At 65.7% G+C, this 16,637-nt stretch overlaps 1 protein-coding gene across 1 annotated transcript; it reads right to left on the reverse strand.

The window, feature by feature from the left end:
• Positions 1 to 934: 934 nt before the first annotated feature.
• Positions 935 to 15,706, reverse strand: MFSD12 (major facilitator superfamily domain containing 12). Its single transcript, XM_059831652.1, has 10 exons — positions 15,412 to 15,706; positions 5,965 to 6,175; positions 4,893 to 5,016; positions 4,449 to 4,646; positions 4,090 to 4,182; positions 3,907 to 3,999; positions 2,988 to 3,158; positions 2,609 to 2,703; positions 2,102 to 2,232; positions 935 to 1,412 (listed from the first exon to the last, which is right to left on the reverse strand). Exons 1-10 carry the CDS (start codon positions 15,704 to 15,706, stop codon positions 1,318 to 1,320), a joined length of 1,506 nt encoding a protein of 501 aa, XP_059687635.1. The 3' UTR covers positions 935 to 1,317.
• Between the last annotated feature and the right edge of the window lie 931 nt (positions 15,707 to 16,637).

The raw sequence follows: 16,637 nt of genomic DNA on the forward strand, positions 1-16,637 counted from the left end.
GAGCAGGGACAAGGCGCCCCACTCGCGTCCCCTCAGCGAAGGGTTTATGGCAGCCGGGCGATGGGCTCCGGCCCTCTCCCACCAGCAGGCCGCAGGGGCCGCCGTGGGGCCAGGCCCCCCGGGAGCCGGCACCGGGAGCCCCCGAGCTGCCCCGGGATGGCAGGGAGGGTGTGCAGGGGCAGCCCGAGGCAGGTGATGCACCGTTGCGTGCCAACGACAGCCGCCTGTTAACCCACCCGCGGTTTGGGGCAGCCTGGCCTTTACCCCGGGCTCCCGGTTTCACTTCAGCGGGGACGGGGAGGGCCCAGACAGCACCTCCGGTGCCGGGAGCAGCGGGGACCCGGGCTGCGCCCATCGGCCCGGCCCCGCGGACAGGGCCCGCCGCCGCCCTCCCTGCCGCAGCGCCCCGGCGGCACCGAGCGGGCCCAGGCCGGTTGCGGGCCGGAGAGCGGCCCGGCCCCGCCAGCGCTGCCCCCGGTTCCGGCCCCGGTTCCGGCCCCGCTACGGCAAGGAGAGCCACCATTGGCTGCCCTCTCCCGGGAGGCGGGGCAGCCGCACAGGAACCAATCGTTAGGCTCCAGCGCTGCTGCGCGGCAGCCATTTTGTTTGCGGGCGCAGCCGCCATCGTTGTTGAGGGCGGCCATCTTGCGGGCCTCCCTCCCGCTGCAGGACACCCCCCCGCCCCTTCCCCCGGTGCTGGGGCCTTCCTCCCCGCGGAGGAGTAAAGGAGAAAGGGGGAGCACCGTTGGGACAAAGCCCCAAGAGCCCCTGTGCACACCCCAAACCGCCTACCCTGCTCCTGCCCGCCCGGCCTTGGGGGTCCCGCACCCCCCGGGGCAGAGCCCAGGCCCTGAGGGGCCGCCCCAGCGGCGAGGGGCCCAGGGAAGACACCAAGGGCATTTACCCAGGGTTAGAGGTGCTTTGGTGGGTTTTTTTGGTTTTTTTTTTCCTCTCTCCTTTTTCTCCTCCTTTAAAAAGTGCCGTTTGTACATACTGACCTTACAAAAGCGGGTTAAAACCGAGGGCCGGGTGCCCGTCCCCCGTGCTGGGACAGACCCCCGCGGCCCGGCCCAGGGCCTTCTAGTGTTACACTTGTGCAAGCAGAGGGTGACATCCTTCACGAGTCCCCTGGCAGGGCACAGGGGTTGGGTGGGGTGGGGGGGACATGAGTCCAGTGCAAGGTGACAGGGAGACAGGGCAGGGGCCACCCCCCCGAAGCCCAGCACCCCCGTCCCAGTGCCATCCCCTGCGGCGGGGGTCCCTCCGGGCAGAGCTCAGCGGTATGGACACCACGGTGGCCGAGGAGACGGGTCCTGCTCAGTTGAGGGTGCTGCTCTGGCTCCTTCCCTCCACGCTCTCCGTGCCATCGTAGGAGGTCCCCGCTCCGCTCAGCCCCTGCAGGCAGACAGCATCTGCGGGGACAGGAGGGAAGGGACGAGTCAGGAGCCATTGCAGCTGCGGTGACCCACCACGTGCTGGCCTGGATCTTCTGGACTCTCCTGCCACTGGCACAAGGAGCCCTACCTAGCACGTCCCCAAGGCAACATGGGGGGGTCCGTCCTCTCCCCCTGCCCCGGAGCAAGACGCAGGCACCTAGCAGGGCAGAGAGGCAGCTGCTGAGCTGGCACCAAGCACTGGTGCCTGGGTCCCTGACCTGGCAAGGGGCACCCCATCCCTAACCCCTGCGCCCACAGTTGGCTACCAGCACAGGGAGTAGCCCCTGCCACCCCTCGGTGACCCATGGGGTGCCAGGGTCAGGATGGCCATAGCAGAGTGGGGCAGGGGTGGAGCCTGCCCTTCGGGAGGGCAGAGCAAGCAGGCGCAGCCCCCTGCTCCGGGGCCAGGAGCAGCAGAAGCGGGATGGTGGCCCTGCCCCGTGTGCCTACCATGAGGGTCCCCCCGCGGGCAGGGCTGCGAGTGTCCCCACAGCCAGCCCTGCCACGGTACCTCCCGCCGGGACAGGGCTCCCACCACCTCCCCGCAGCTGGGGTCGTCTGGAAAGACACTTTCAATTTAGCCTGGGCTGGCACAGGACATGGGGCTCCCAGTGCCCCCAGCCACATGCCTGCCCGCCCCTCCCAGTGCCCCCAGCCCCACTCACGGTAGCGGATACGGATGGGCCAGACCATGATGCAGCACAGAGAGGCAATGGCGACGATGGCAATGCCTCCGGTGACCAACACCATCACCCAGTGGTAGAAGCTGACGCAGGCAGGGCAGCAGAGCTCGGTCCTGCAGGGAGAGGGCAGGGACGTGGCTTGATGGCCAGGACCAGAACCTAGCCTGGTGCTGCCCAACTGCCCTGCGGCTGCTGACAGAGGTCCCACGTCCTCAGTGTCACGACTGGTTCACACTGGGATGCGAGGGAAAGGTGCAGGGCAAGGAGAGAGGGCAGCACCCTGGTCATTATAATCCCCAGCCCCTTCATGCATCCCAGAGATGGAACCCTTGTCTCGGGCCAGAAGAGAAGTCAAGGAAGGATTTAAGATAAACCAGAGCTGCCTTCCACCTGAGTCTCTCTCTGAACCAGGGATATTTGCTGCCTGGTGCCCAGGCGATGTGGCGGGAGCTGCCACTGGGAAGGTTCCCACCCCGCAGGGATGCTTACGGGCACGGGTGCAGGTTCTGGATCGCCATCACAGCCAGGCCGTTGGCCATCTTGTCCGTGAAGCTCATGGCGCCATAGACGAACGCGCCGCTGTGCTGCGAGGGGAGACGAAACCTCATCAGCCGCTGCGCCGAGGCCAACCCTGCCATGCAGCCCAGCGGGCGCCTGCAGCGAGAGCCTTGTGCCCTCTCATGGGCAGAGCCCATATTACAGCAGAGCCCGGGCACAGGGGACAGGGCTACTCGCACCCCCACAGCAGAGCCCCTTCGCAGGGGTCTATGTCCCTGCCCCGATCCCGCACCAGTGACCACCCCAGGCCATGGGCTCTGAGCCCTGCTGTGACACCCCGGTCCATCCTGGCTGGGAGGAGCAGACATACCGTGTTGGTGCCGATGAGGTCTGCTGTCATGGAGAGGGAGGTGACCAGGATAGTGGCGGAGCCAGCCCCAAGCAGCACGGCCACCCCGTAGATCTCTGCTCCCATCTCCCTGGCCAGGGTCACCCAGGAGGCAAAGGCCAAGATCACCAGGATGCCCATGAAGTAGGTCAGCTGCTCCGGGCCAGCGTGGGGACAGGCAGAGGGAGAAGGGAGAGCTCAGACCCTGGCTTGGCTGACACCCAGCAAGGCAGGGCTGAGTGGGGAGAGCACAGGGGTCAGCTGCTGCCTAGGACCCGTGGGGAACAGCCCTGGCTCTCTCCCAGCTGGTTTTAAACAAGGACCCCCCAAACAGCAAGGGCTTTGCAGTGGTCCAGGCTGTTTTACAGCATTGGCCGCAGCCTAAGAGCCGAGCCCCCAGCAGAGCTGTAGGCAGGATGCCTGCGGAGGGCACGGGGACACCCAACCGGCAGGAGAGGTGGGGACTTACTCGGGAACGGTGCTTGCTGCAGTGTGGAGGGGGATGCACTGGAGGGGCAGCCCCATCCTGCTGGCACTGCAGACCCCCGCACCCTATGCCCACCCAGGGTGGCTCAGCCAAACCCTCCCTCTGCCTCTCCATGGGGCTCTTCCAGCCCGGTCACGGCTGCACAGGAGAGGCTGACTCTGGACCAGCATCACATTCCCCAACCTCAGAGATGTGCAGGATAGGCCCATGCCCCCTCACCCTGCCCACCACCCACACTGTCCCAACGGGACCCGTGCTGCAGCAGGGAGTTGTCTGCAGAGGATGCACGAGGGATCCCAGCTCTTCAGCCAGGCTCAGGTGTGCTGAGTGCTCTGCTCACTTGAGCGGTCAGGATCTGGCCCGTGGGCCTCTCTTTGGGTCTAACTCAAACCTCACCAGGCCCCCAGGACTCACGTTTCGACCTATCCACTTATTTACAGGTTTCATGAGGAAGGAGGAGAGGAAGCCACTGATGTACATCACCAGGGGGATGGTGGCGATGTACTTCTGCAAGAGACAACGACAGGGAGAGGATGAGCCCCCGACCGTCGGCACAGGACCCCTCCCCACACGGGCGGGAACCTGCTCTGTGCTCACCTTGGGCAGCAGCAGCGAGTTAGTCAGGTACATGGCGATGTAGGTCTGGGACAGGTTGATGATGAGCCGGGTGGACATGTAGAGCACCGCGACCTGTGAGGGGACAGAGACAGGGCAGCACTGCTCAGCCTGTGCAAACTGGAGGTAGGGAAGGTACCATCCATGCCCAAACCTGTCACGGCACAGATGCCCAATGAGAAGGGGACAGCCCCCATGATGTAGTAGGCAGGTGCCCAGTACAGCCCATCTCTCCATCCTCACCCACAGCAGGGGCACGTCCCACTGCCGGAGGATGCCCACAGCACCCAGGCAGAGCAGCAGCCCAGGACAGGCGCCGCAAGCCCTGTCCGCAGCCGTACCTGGTAGAAGGCAGGCTCCAGCAGCCAGTCCTTCCAGATCAGGAGCGGGCGCGGGGGGTTCGTAGGCTCCTTCTGCAGCAGGGGCGTGCTCTCCTGAAGCTGGGGCAGCGAGCCCGGCGGGTACGGCTTCTCTTTGGTGCCCAGGTGGAAGATGAGGGAGAACACGGCCCCCAGCCCCACCACAATGAGGGACAGGTTCTGGGTGAGGCAGAGGGGGTGAGCTTAGCAGGGGGTGCCCTTTGCCTCCCCATCATCCACCCCCCAGCAGTCCGGTGGATAAAGAGGGGTTCCCAAAAACCCAGGGAAGAGCTCAGTGCAGCCCCTGCCCAGTGTGGCAGGTGAGATTTCAGGGCACTGCTATTTCACTCCCTCTGGTATCTCCCCAGTTGAGCCATGTCCCACCCAGGGAAGAGAGGACCCCAGGGACTGAGCCCTGCCACTTACCCGAAAAATAGGGACATCCTGGATGCCTAGATGCTCTGTGCGGTCAGGCTGGTCCACCTGGAAGTTCAGCAGGAGCCAGGCCAGGCCGTACACAGTGATATTGGCCATGACGGTAAAGGCATACCTGGGGGGAGACAGCACCTCAGCGTAATGCAGAGGGATGAGCATAGCTCCAGGCACGGTGGGGACACCCCGACTGAGGGCTGCCCTCCAAGCCAGGCATGCTACAGCCAGATTTGCCCCGCAGTGTCATTGCTGAGGCAACACCTCCAAGAGCACACAGCATCTGGCCAGGCGTTAGTCTTATTGCTGCACCTCCCAGCACGCCCAATCCAAGCCTGGGAGAAAACCAAGACCCCTCCGGATGACCCTGTCCACCCTCCACTCACAGTTCACCTCTGGCCTGAGCTGCCCGACCCGGTGCCCCCAGAGCCGGACCCCTTGGCCCCAGGGTTACCCCAGCACTGCCCCATATCCTCCCTGCCTGGCTGGGCTCTGGTCCCCACTCGCCTGCCGGAAGGGGAACTTCCTCTCACCGGGGCAGATAAGCAAGCCCTGCTCCATCTGATAAACACTCCTTCCCGCAGCCTGATCCTGCCAGATAAGCGGCACCGAGCCCGTCTCCGTGCGCAGAGCTGCACGCACTGCCCAGCGTGGCCCTGGGGCCATCCCTACCTATGGGGCAGCCCACACAGAGCCATGCTCAGCTCTCCCCAGGGGCATCCGGGGGGGTCTGAGCATCACACTCCAATCCTGAAGAAGTGCCCCCAAGCTCAGGGAAGTGTCCCACAGGCTGTGTCACCAACATCCCTGGCATCAAGACATTCCCTCCTGGTACCAAAGGGTTTGGGCCACCAACCCAGAAGACCAGTGTCACTTAGACACACCCTGCAGGACACCCACAGGACCCAGTCCTGGTCCTGTCATACCGAGGGCTCAAGCGTGCCATGGCACACAACGGACGTCAGACCTGTGGCACCCAGGGGACCTCTCATCGCACAAGCAATGGGACCCAGCGCAGGCAGGGCTGCTCCCCCAGGTTCAGGGGACACCCAGGTCTGGCCGTGCTCACCTGAAAGCTGTGAGCTCCACCTTCTCATGGTCACTGGTCACCAGCTCAGGGATGAGGGATAGGTGGGAGATCTGTGTGGCTGCCCAGCCGAATTGGAAGATGATGATGAAGGGGAGGTAGTAGATGAAGGCTGCCCACTGCGGCGTGTTCTCCTTGCAACCCAGGCAGGGGTTGAAGATGAAGGGGAAGGACACGAGGACACAGGTGGTGCCTGGGAAGAGAGCGGAGCGGTGAGAGGCTGCAAGCCCTGTTGCCCTGGGACTCCCATGGCCCCAGCTGGCTCAGACACAGCCGGACAGACGCAGCCAGCCTTCTTCTAGGACAGGTCCTACCCCACAGGGCCGGGGAGGGACGTGGGCCCCTTTCCCCAGCCAGGTGAGACACATGAAGCCTCAGACCCCCCATACCCCGTCCTGCACAGGGTGGTATCCTTCCCTCTCGCACCCAGAGGTGAGACAGACAGACACTTATCAGCAGACTTTTCCCCTGTCAAATTCCCCCCCACAAAGTGCAGCACCATCCTGCACCCGCTCTATCCCCCTCAAAACGCCAGAGGACAGACCCTCACGCCATCACGACATGCAGCCACCAAGAGCTTCTCTCCCCTTCTCCAGCGTGCAGATAAGCAGCCCCAAGGACACACGCTGCCCTGCCACCTGCCCAAGGGCGATAAGGCACCCCGAGGGCCAGAAGGGCTCCGGGCTGTCCCACGGGCGCAGGGCCAGCCCATCTGTCCCCTTCTCCCTTCTCCCGTGGGGCTAGCAGAGGGAGCCACGCTCCCTCAACGCTTGCAGAAGTCACCCACAGAGAGACGGCCAGGGACACCCCCAGTGCGACGAGGGGGGACAGGAACAGCTCTGCCCCCCACACCGGGCTCTGAGCCATGGGAAGGTCCCAGCTGAGTCAGGGACAGCAGAGCCAGGCTCCTCCCTCTGCCGCAGCGTGACAGTGACAGCGTGGGGACGCCTGCGTGGAGCAGGCAGGGACAGGCTGGCTTCTCCCTTCCCTTCCACAAGGTTACAGAGCAAATCTGCTGAGGCACTCTCTGCTCCCGAGGCCCAGGCGCTGACGCGGAGACAGCTGCGTGCCCTGTCCTGCGTGTCCCCAGCTTCACCGGGTACTGACGAAGAGCTGCGGGAACCTGTTCCGATAGCTGAGGGGAATCTGCAGCCGCTTTCCCAGGTCCCCAAGGTCCCCTCCCCAGGGGACTTTGCAAGATCCTCCTCCTCACGAGCGACTTCTCCTCCTCTCACTCATAAACAGCAATTCCTCCTCCTCATCGCTTCCACGTGGCACAGCCACCCCAGCTGCCGCAGGGCTGGGGCAAAGCGGTTCTCCCTGCGCCGAGGGCAGGCAGCGACAATCCCAGCCTGGCTCGGATCCATCCTGAGCAAGGACCCCAGCAGGGTGCCGGGTGCTGCCCTGCGCTGGCTCGCACCCAGCTCTGGTGCTCCAGCAGCTCCCCGAAGGACAGGGGACTTGGGCACACTGTGTGTCTCTGCCCCAGACAAGCCACCGGGACAGGAAGGGTCCAGGAAGGTTCAAACCAGACCAGACCTCCTTTGTTCCCTGTTACAGGGCTGTTGGTTTTAACCGATCCCCATCTGGAGGATCAGGGAGGCTCTGCCCCCTCCCCAGTCCCAGTGCCCCACAGGGTCGGGCTCTGCAGTCCCCTAAGGGCTGCGAGGGACTTGCCTGTGTCCCCAGGGGAGCACTGGGGCAAGAGCTGTGGGTCCCAGGCTGCTGCAGCCTCCGCGTCCGCCCCTGCACCCATCCACAAGCCATCACCGCCATCGCACACGCAGGAGGCACCTGTAACTCCGTTCTCCTCACGGTCCCCAGGGACAGGCAGTGCCCACCACCGAGGCCACCCCCACCAGCCACCCCATGGAGCCCTGCTCCTCTGGCACGGGGCTGGGAGCTGCATCCCGACACCCACATATCCCCGGGTCTGCCCAAGTGAACGCGGCTTTACTGCGAGTCAGAGGGGTCCCAGGGATCCCCACTCTCCTGAGCGGGGCCATGGGAGCTCCCCAGGACCACCCTGCCCATCCCTGCAGCACCCCCGGGCAGAGGTTTAGGCTCTCATCTCCCAGCCCTGTGGGGCAGGATCATGGGAATGCCAGGCTGTGCGGCACCCCGGGCAGGGAATCTGGGACAGTGCTGCCACTGTGCTGGCTCAGACAGGCAGCAAAAAGCCGCTCATCCTTCTCACCTCACTGCAGCAGGAATCTGCCCCCCAAAAAAGCCGGCGAGCACGCAGGTCAACATACGGGGTGAGCCACCCAGGACCGCTGGCGCTGGCAGCCCAGCGCTGTGGTGGGAAGATGCCACTGATAGCAACTCGTGGTATCTCCCCCACCCCAAGGCTGTGGTTTCACAACGTTTCCTTTGATCTGAGCACGAGTTGCCACCAGACGAGCCGCCCCACTCCCACGTGAAACATCTCGCCGCAGTGTGATCCAGTCAGCCGAGAGCGGTACGGGCACAGGTTTGCGGACCCCGCTTGGTCATACCATGGTCAGCCAAGGGAGGCGGCGGGGTAGCCCCCACCTTCAAGGAATAACCCATGCTCCAGACAGGGAAATGCAACATCCATCCGTGCTTCCAGCCGCCACCGGTGCTGCTGAAGCAGGCAGGGTGCTCTGCTCCCCACAGCAGGGAGCGCAGCCGGCTGGGGCAGCTGCAGCCCCTGTGCAAGACATGATTCAGGACTTCCCCTTCAGCGCACGCAAGGCAGCACCCAGCTGGAGCGGATCTGCCCGGGGAGGGGGGGGAAGCACAGCTCCAGCCACTTCCCTAAATCTAGGGCGCAGATCTAGCTGACACCGCGGTGGGGGGTGAAGCTGCCCCCAAGCCAACACCCTCCCTGACTCGCCAAGCAAAACTCCGGGGAGAACAGCCACCTTATCAGGCTATCATTCGGTTGCACGAAGCGGTTGGCCGAGATAAATTCGAGATCAAGATAAGAGCACCCACACTACAACCGTCCTCTCTCCGCGTGGGTCCACTCCAGTTGAGCCGGCACTTGGGCGTTACCATGCCATTACCAGGAGGAAGCATCGAGGGACTTTATCTCTGGCTGTCGAAGGACGTATTTTCACACTAACTGACCCATTCCCCATCGCCAGCTCAGCAGGGATGGGGCAGGCTTCTGCGCCGGTCACTGCACCAAGGACCCTTCTCCAGGTCACGCTGTCCCCTCAGAAAGGGACCCCAACACAGGAGTCCCCACCAGCCCCTGCACTTCATTGCATTTTTTGACCTCAGGGCACGATGCAAGAAGAGCGCCTGTTAATAATTCACACCCAGACGGTGCCTCCTCCGTATCCCCACGGGGCCCTTACTCACCGGCTGCCTTCCCCTGCCGCGGCCGGGCAGCGCTGCCTGCAAATGCAGCACGCAGGTTGCCCAGCTCCAGCGTGGTCAAGGGCCCCGTGCTCACCCATGGGGACAAGCGGGAGCTGCCTGGCCACGGGCAAATCCCTGGTAAACCCCCGGGGTTCTGGGAAAGCCCAGATTTTACTGTCGGTCTCGTTTTGCTGTGACATCGACCGGCTAAGCACGCAGCTCTCGCCCCAACTCAATGCCACCCCCACGCAGGGGGACAGCCTGCAGACCCCGACGCCACACAGGGATGGCCTGAGGGACAGTGGGGAGCCCCAGGCTGCGAGCGCCCAGGCAGCACCCGCTGCTGTGACATGGGCCACCGGGACAGGGACAGTGCCCAGGCAGGACAGGGACACGGCGGTGCCCCTTCCCCATCCAGGTTCAGCCATCCATGCCTGGGGGATCCCAGAGCACCCCACTGACCCCTACACATGGGGCACCCCAGTCCCCACCCCCTGCCTTGGGGGATGCTGCCCTTCCTTAGGGGGCACCCCAGAAAGGGATCTCCCAGTCTATCCCCCTCCACGCAGGGCACCCCGAGCCCATCTCCCCCCACCCAGGGCACTGCCACCTCAGCCCTGATACTGCCTAGGGCTGCTTCACCCTCCACGCAGGGCACCCAGGAAAGCCCCGCCAGGGTGGTCCCCTTCCACGGGGGGGCTGCTCCCTTCCACCCCAGGGCACCCAATTCTGCTCACCCCCAGGGCTGCCCCTCTGCATCTGGGGGGGACCGAGTCCCCACCTCAATGCCACGGGGGCTGTTCCCCCCTCCAAGCAGGGGGCTCCAGGAAGGCTTCCCTGGGGCTGACCCCCACCCCGGAAAGGCTCCTTCAGGGCCACCCATCTTCAGGGAGACCTCCCTACATGCAGGGCACCCTGATTCCCCCCCCATCCAGGGCATCCCCAGGGCTGAACCCTACCCCAGAAAGGCACCCCTCTCCACTCAGAGCACCCCAGAAAGGCACCCCAGGTGTCCCCCACCCAGAGCAAACCAGAAAGGCACCCCCAGGGCTGACCCCATACCCCAGAAAAGCTCCCCCAGGGCCACCCATCTCCACCCAGGGCACCTCAGAAAGGCTCCCTCAGGTGTCCCCCACCCAATGCACCCCAGAAAGGCACCACAGTTCCCCTTCCATCCAGGGCATCCCCAGCGCTGAACCCCACCCCAGAAAGGCACCCCTGGGGCTGACCCCCCCTGACACAGAGCACCCCAGAAAGGCACCCCTCTCCACTCAGAGCACCCCAGAAAGGCTCTCCCAGGGCCACCAATGTCCACCCAGGGCACCCCAGAAAGGCTCCCCCAGGACCATCCCTCTCCACCCACAGCACCCTGGATAGGCACCCTCGGTTCCCCCACTCAAGGCACCCCAGAAAGGCTCTCCCAGGGCCACCCCTCTCCACCCAGGGCACCCTGGAAAGGGTCCCCAGGGCTATCCCTCTCCACCCAGAGCACCCTGGATAAGCACCCTCGGTTCCCCCACTCAAGGCACCCCAAAAAGGCTCCCCCAGGGCCACCCATCTCCACCCAGAGCACCCTGGAAAGGCTCCCCAGGGCCATCCCTCTCCACCCAGGACACTCCAGAAAGGCTCCCACAGGACCACCCATCCCCACCCAGAGCCCCCTGGATAGGCACCCTCAGTTCCCCCCCACAGGGCACCCCAAAAAGGCCACCCATCTCCACCCAGAGCATCCTGGAAAGGCACCCCCGGGTGTCCCCCACCCAATGCACCCCAGAAAGGCACCGCAGTTCCCCTTCTATCCAGGGCATCCCCAGCGCTGGACCCCACCCCAGAAAGGCACCCCCGGGGCTGACCCCCGTCACTCAGAGCACCCCAGATAGGCTCTCCCAGGGCCACCCCTCTCCACCCAGGGCACCCTGGAAAGGGTCCCCAGGGCTATCCCTCTCCACCCAGGGCACCCTGGATAGGCACCCTCGGTTCCCCCACGCAGGGCACCCCAGAAAGGCTCCCACAGGGCCACCCATCTCCACCCAGGGCACCCTGGAAAGGCCCTCCTAGGGCCACCTATCCCCACCCAGGGCACCCTGGATAGGCACCCTCAGTTCCCCCACACAGATCACCCCAGAAAGCCCCTCTGGGCCATCCCTCTCCACTCAGGGCACCCCAGAAAGACACCCCGTGTTTCCCCCACCCAGGGCACCCGAGAAAGGCACTGCAGTTCCCCTTCCATCCAGGGCATCCCCAGCTCTGAACCCCACCCCAGAAAGGCATCCCTGGGGCTGACCCCCGTCACTCAGAGCACCCCAGAAAGGCTCCCCCAGGGCCACCCCTCTCCACCCAGGGCACCCTGGAAGGGGTCCCCAGGGACCATCCCTCTCCACCCACAGCACCTTGGCTGGGCACCCTCAGTTCCCCCACTCAGGGCACTCCGGAAAGTCTCCCCCAGGGCCACCCATCTCCACCCAGGGCACCCTGGAAAGGCTCCCCCAGGTGTCACCCACCCACGGCGCCCCAGAAAGGCACCGCAGTTCCCCTTCCATCCAGGGCATCCCCAGCTCTGAACCCCACCCCAGAAAGGCACCCCTGGGGCTGACCCCCCTGACTCAGAGCACCCCAGAAAGGCTCCCACAGGGCCACCCATCCCCACCCAGTGCACCCTGGATAAGCACCCTTGGTTCCCTCACTCAGAGCACCCCAGAAAGGCTCCCCCAGGGCCACCCCTCTCCACCCAGGGCACCCTGGATAAGCACCCTCGGTTCCCCCACTCAGGGCACCCCAAAAACGATCCCCCAGGGGCACCCATCTCCACTCGGTGCACCCCACCAAGGCTCCCCCAGGGCCACCCATCTCCACTTGGCGCACCCCAGAAAGTCTCACCCAGGGCCACCCCTCTCCACCCAGGACACCCCAGAAAGGGTCCCCCAGGACCATCCCTCTCCACCCACAGCACCCTGGAAAGGCACCCTCAGTTCCCCCACTCAGGGCACCCCAAAAAGGCTCCCCCAGGGCCACCTCTCTCCACCAAGGGCACCCTGGATAAGCGCCCTCGGTTCCCCCACTCCGGGCACCCCAAAAAGGCTCTCCCAGGGCCACTCCTCTCCACCCAGGACACCCCAAAAAGGCTCCCCCAGCCCACCCATCTCCACTCGGGGCACCCCAAAAATGATCCCCCAGGGCCGCCTCTCTCCACCAAGGGCACCCTGGATAATCACCCTCAGTTCTCCCACTCAGGGCACCCCAAAAACGATCCCCCAGGGCCACCACTCTCCACCCAGGGCACCCTTAGTTCCCCCACTCAGGGCACCCCAAAAAGTCTCCCCCAGGGCCACCCATCTCCACTTTGCACACCCCAGAAAGTCTTCCCCAGGATCATCCCTCTCCACCCAGGACACCCTGGATAAGCACCCTTGGTTCTCCCACTTTGGGCACCCCAGAAAGGCTCCCCCAGGGCCACCCCTCTCCACCCAGGGCACCCCAGAAAGGGTCCCCCAGCCCACCCATCTCCACTTGGTGCACCCCAAAAAGGCTCCCCCAGGGCCACCTCTCTCTACCCAGGGCACCCCAAAAAGGCTCCCCCAGCCCACCCATCTCCACTCGGGGCACCCCAAAAAGGCTCCCCCAGGGCCGCCTCTCTCCACCAAGGGCACCCCAAAAAGGCTCCCCCAGCCCACCCATCTCCACTCGGGGCACCCCAAAAACAATCCCCCAGGGCCACCGCTCTCCACCCAGGGCACCCTGGCAGGGCACCCTTAGCTCCCCCACTCAGGGCACCCCAAAAAGGCTCCCCCAGCCCACCCATCTCCACTCGGGGCACCCCAGAAAGTCTCCCCCAGGGCCCCCCATCTCCACCCAGGGCACCTCAAAAAGGCTCCCCCAGGACCATCCCTCTCCACCCAGGACACCCTGGAAATGCACCCTCAGTTCCCCCACTCAGGGCACCCCAAAAAGGCTCCCCCAGGGCCACCCCTCTCCACTTGGTGCACCCCAGAAAGGCTCCCCCAGGGCCACCCCTGTCCACCCACAGCACCCTGGATAAGCACCCTCGGTTCCCCCACCCAGGGCACCCCACCAAGGCTCCCCCAGGGCCACCCCTCTCCACCCAGGGCACCCCAAAAAGGCTCCCACAGGACCATCCCTCTCCACCCACAGCACCCTGGAAAGGCACCCTCACTTCCCCCACTCAGGGCACCCCAAAAAGGCTCCCCCAGGGCCACCCCTCTCCACTTGGTGCACCCCACCAAGGCTCCCCCAGCCCACCCATCTCCACTTGGCGCACCCCAGAAAGTTTCACCCAGGGCCACCCCTCTCCACCCAGGGCACCCCAGAAAGGGTCCCCCAGGACCATCCCTCTCCACCCACAGCACCCTAGAAAGGCACCCTCACTTCCCCTACTCCGGGCACCCCAAAAAGGCTCCCCTAGAGCCACCCATCTCCACTCGGGGCACCCCAAAAAGGCTCCCACAGGGCCACCTCTCTCCACCAAGGGCATCCTGGATAATCACCCTCGGTTCTCCCACTCAGGGCACCCCAAAAACGATCCCCCAGGGCCACCACTCTCCACCCAGGGCACCCTTAGTTCCCCCACTCAGGGCACCCCAAAAAGTCTCCCCCAGGGCCACCCATCTCCACTTGGCGCACCCCAGAAAGTCTCCCCCAGGACCATCCCTCTCCACTCAAGGCACCCCAGAAAGGGTCCCCCAGCCCACCCCTCTCCACCAAGGGCACCCCAAAAAGGCTCCCCCAGGACCATCCCTCTCCACCCACAGCACCCTGGAAAGGCACCCTCACTTCCCCCACTCAGGGCACCCCAAAAAGGCTCCCCCAGCCCACCCATCCCCACCCACGGCACCCCAAAAAGGCTCCCCCAGGGCCACCTCTCTCCACCCAGGGCACCCTGGATAAGCACCCTCGGTTCCCCCACCCAGGGCACCCCAAAAAGGCTCCCCCAGGACCATCCCTCTCACCCACAGCACCCTGGATAGGCACCCTCAGTTCCCCCACTCAGGGCACCCCAAAAAGGCTCCCCCAGGGCCCCCCTCTCCACCCAGGGCACCCCAAAAAGGCTCCCCCAGGGCCACCCATCCCCACCCAGGACACCCTGGATAAGCACCCTTTGTTCCCCCACCCAGGGCACCCCACCAAGGCTCCCCCAGGGCCACCCCTCTCCACTTGGTGCACCCCACCAAGGCTCCCCCAGGGCCACCCCTCTCCACCCAGGACACCCCAAAAAGGCTCCCACAGGGCCACCCATCTCCACTTGGTGCACCCCAGAAAGTTTCACCCAGGGCCACCCCTCTCCACCCAGGGCACCCCAAAAAGTCTCCCACAGGACCATCCCTCTCCACCCACAGCACCCTGGAAAGGCACCCTCACTTCCCCCACTCAGGGCACCCCAAAAAGGCTCCCCCAGGGCCACCTCTCTCCACCCAGGGCACCCTGGATAAGCACCCTCGGTTCCCCCACCCAGGGCACCCCAAAAAGGCTCCCCCAGGACCATCCCTCTCACCCACAGCACCCTGGATAGGCACCCTCAGTTCCCCCACTCAGGGCACCCCAAAAAGTCTCCCACAGGACCATCCCTCTCCACCCACAGCACCCTGGATAGACACCCTCAGTTCCCCCACTCAGGGCACCCCAAAAAGGCTCCCCCAGGGCCCCCCCTCTCCACCCAGGGCACCCCAAAAAGGCTCCCCCAGGGCCACCCCTCTCCACTCGGTGCACCCCAAAAAGGCTCCCCCAGGGCCACCCATCCCCACCCAGGACACCCTGGATAAGCACCCTCGGTTCCCCCACCCAGGGCACCCCAAAAAGGCTCCCCCAGGACCATCCCTCTCACCCACAGCACCCTGGATAGGCACCCTCAGTTCCCCCACTCAGGGCACCCCAAAAAGTCTCCCCCAGGGCCCCCCCTCTCCACCCAGGGCACCCCAAAAAGGCTCCCCCAGCCCACCCATCCCCACCCAGGGCACCCCACCAAGGCTCCCCCAGGTCCACCCCTCCCCACCCAGCGCCCCCCAGCGCGACTCCCCCCGCTCCCTGACGCCCCAACGCAGAGCACCCCCCCAGCAAAGCCCCCCCCCCCCCCCCAGCACCCACCAGCGAGGTGCCACGACTTCCTCCGCCCGTAGCGGCCGCAGGCGGCGGAGCGATCGGCCTCGTAGCCCAGGAGCGGCGTGCAGAGCCCGTCGGCCGCCTGCCCGGCCAGCAGCAGCGCGCCCGCCAGGCGGTGGCCGTAGCCCAGCACGGCGTGCAGGTAGAGCAGCAGGTAGGTGAACCACAGCGAGGCGCACAGGTCGTTCAGGAAGTGCCCGGCCGCGAAGCTCAGCCGCGCCCGCAGCGGCAGTCCCGCCGCTCCCTCACCCGCTCCCTCACCCGCCGGCGGCTCCGCCATGCCGCGCCGCCGGCCCGCAGCGCCCGGGGACGGGACGGGACGGGGTGGGGCGGGGCTGCGGGACTGCCATGCCGGGGCTCCCCCCGCCTTAGCCGGCTATGACCGCCCGCCCCCCCCCCCCCGCCCCCCGCGCCGCCCGCGGGGTCGCCGCCTCTCGGGGGGCGTCGCCGGGGCTCCTGGGGGCCGGCACTGGAACGGGGGCGGGGGGGGGACTGGGGGGACTGCGACGCTGGGGTGACTGCTGGGGTCGTGGGGACCCCCCTTTGGGGGGGACTGGGGGGACTGGGGTGATTACTGGGGTCATGGGGACCCCCCTTTGGGGGGTACTGGGGGGACTGGGGTGATTACTGGGGTCGTGGGGACCCCCTTTGGGGGGTACTGGAGGGACTGGGAGCAGTGTAGAGGTACTGGGGTGACTGCGACGCTGGGGTGACTGCTGGGGTCGTGGGGACCCCCCTTTGGGGGGGACTGGGGGGACTGGGGTGATTACTGGCGTCATGGGGACCCCTCTCTGGGGGGTACTGGGGTGACTGGGGTGACTGCTGGGGTCGTGGGGACCCCCCTTTAGGGGGGACTGGGGGGACTGGGAGCAGTGTAGAGGTACTGGGGTGACTGGGACGCTGGGGTGACTGCTGGGGTCGTGGGGACCCCCCTTTGGGGGGGACTGGGGGGACTGAGGTGATTACTGGGGTCATGGGGACCCCCCCTCTGGGGGGGTACTGGGGTGACTGGGATGTGACTACTGGGGTCATGGGGACCCTCCTTCTGGGGGGTACTGGGGTCGCTGGGGTGATTACTGGGGTCATAGGGACCCCCCTTCTGGGGGGCACTGGGGTGACTGGGATGCTGGGGTGACTGCTGGGGTCGTGGGGACCCCCCTTTGGGGGGGACTGGGGGGACTGAGGTGATTACTGGGGTCATGGGGACCCCC

Source organism: Gavia stellata, chromosome 32 (assembly GCF_030936135.1).
Source record: "Gavia stellata isolate bGavSte3 chromosome 32, bGavSte3.hap2, whole genome shotgun sequence".
Taxonomy (NCBI): domain Eukaryota; kingdom Metazoa; phylum Chordata; class Aves; order Gaviiformes; family Gaviidae; genus Gavia; species Gavia stellata.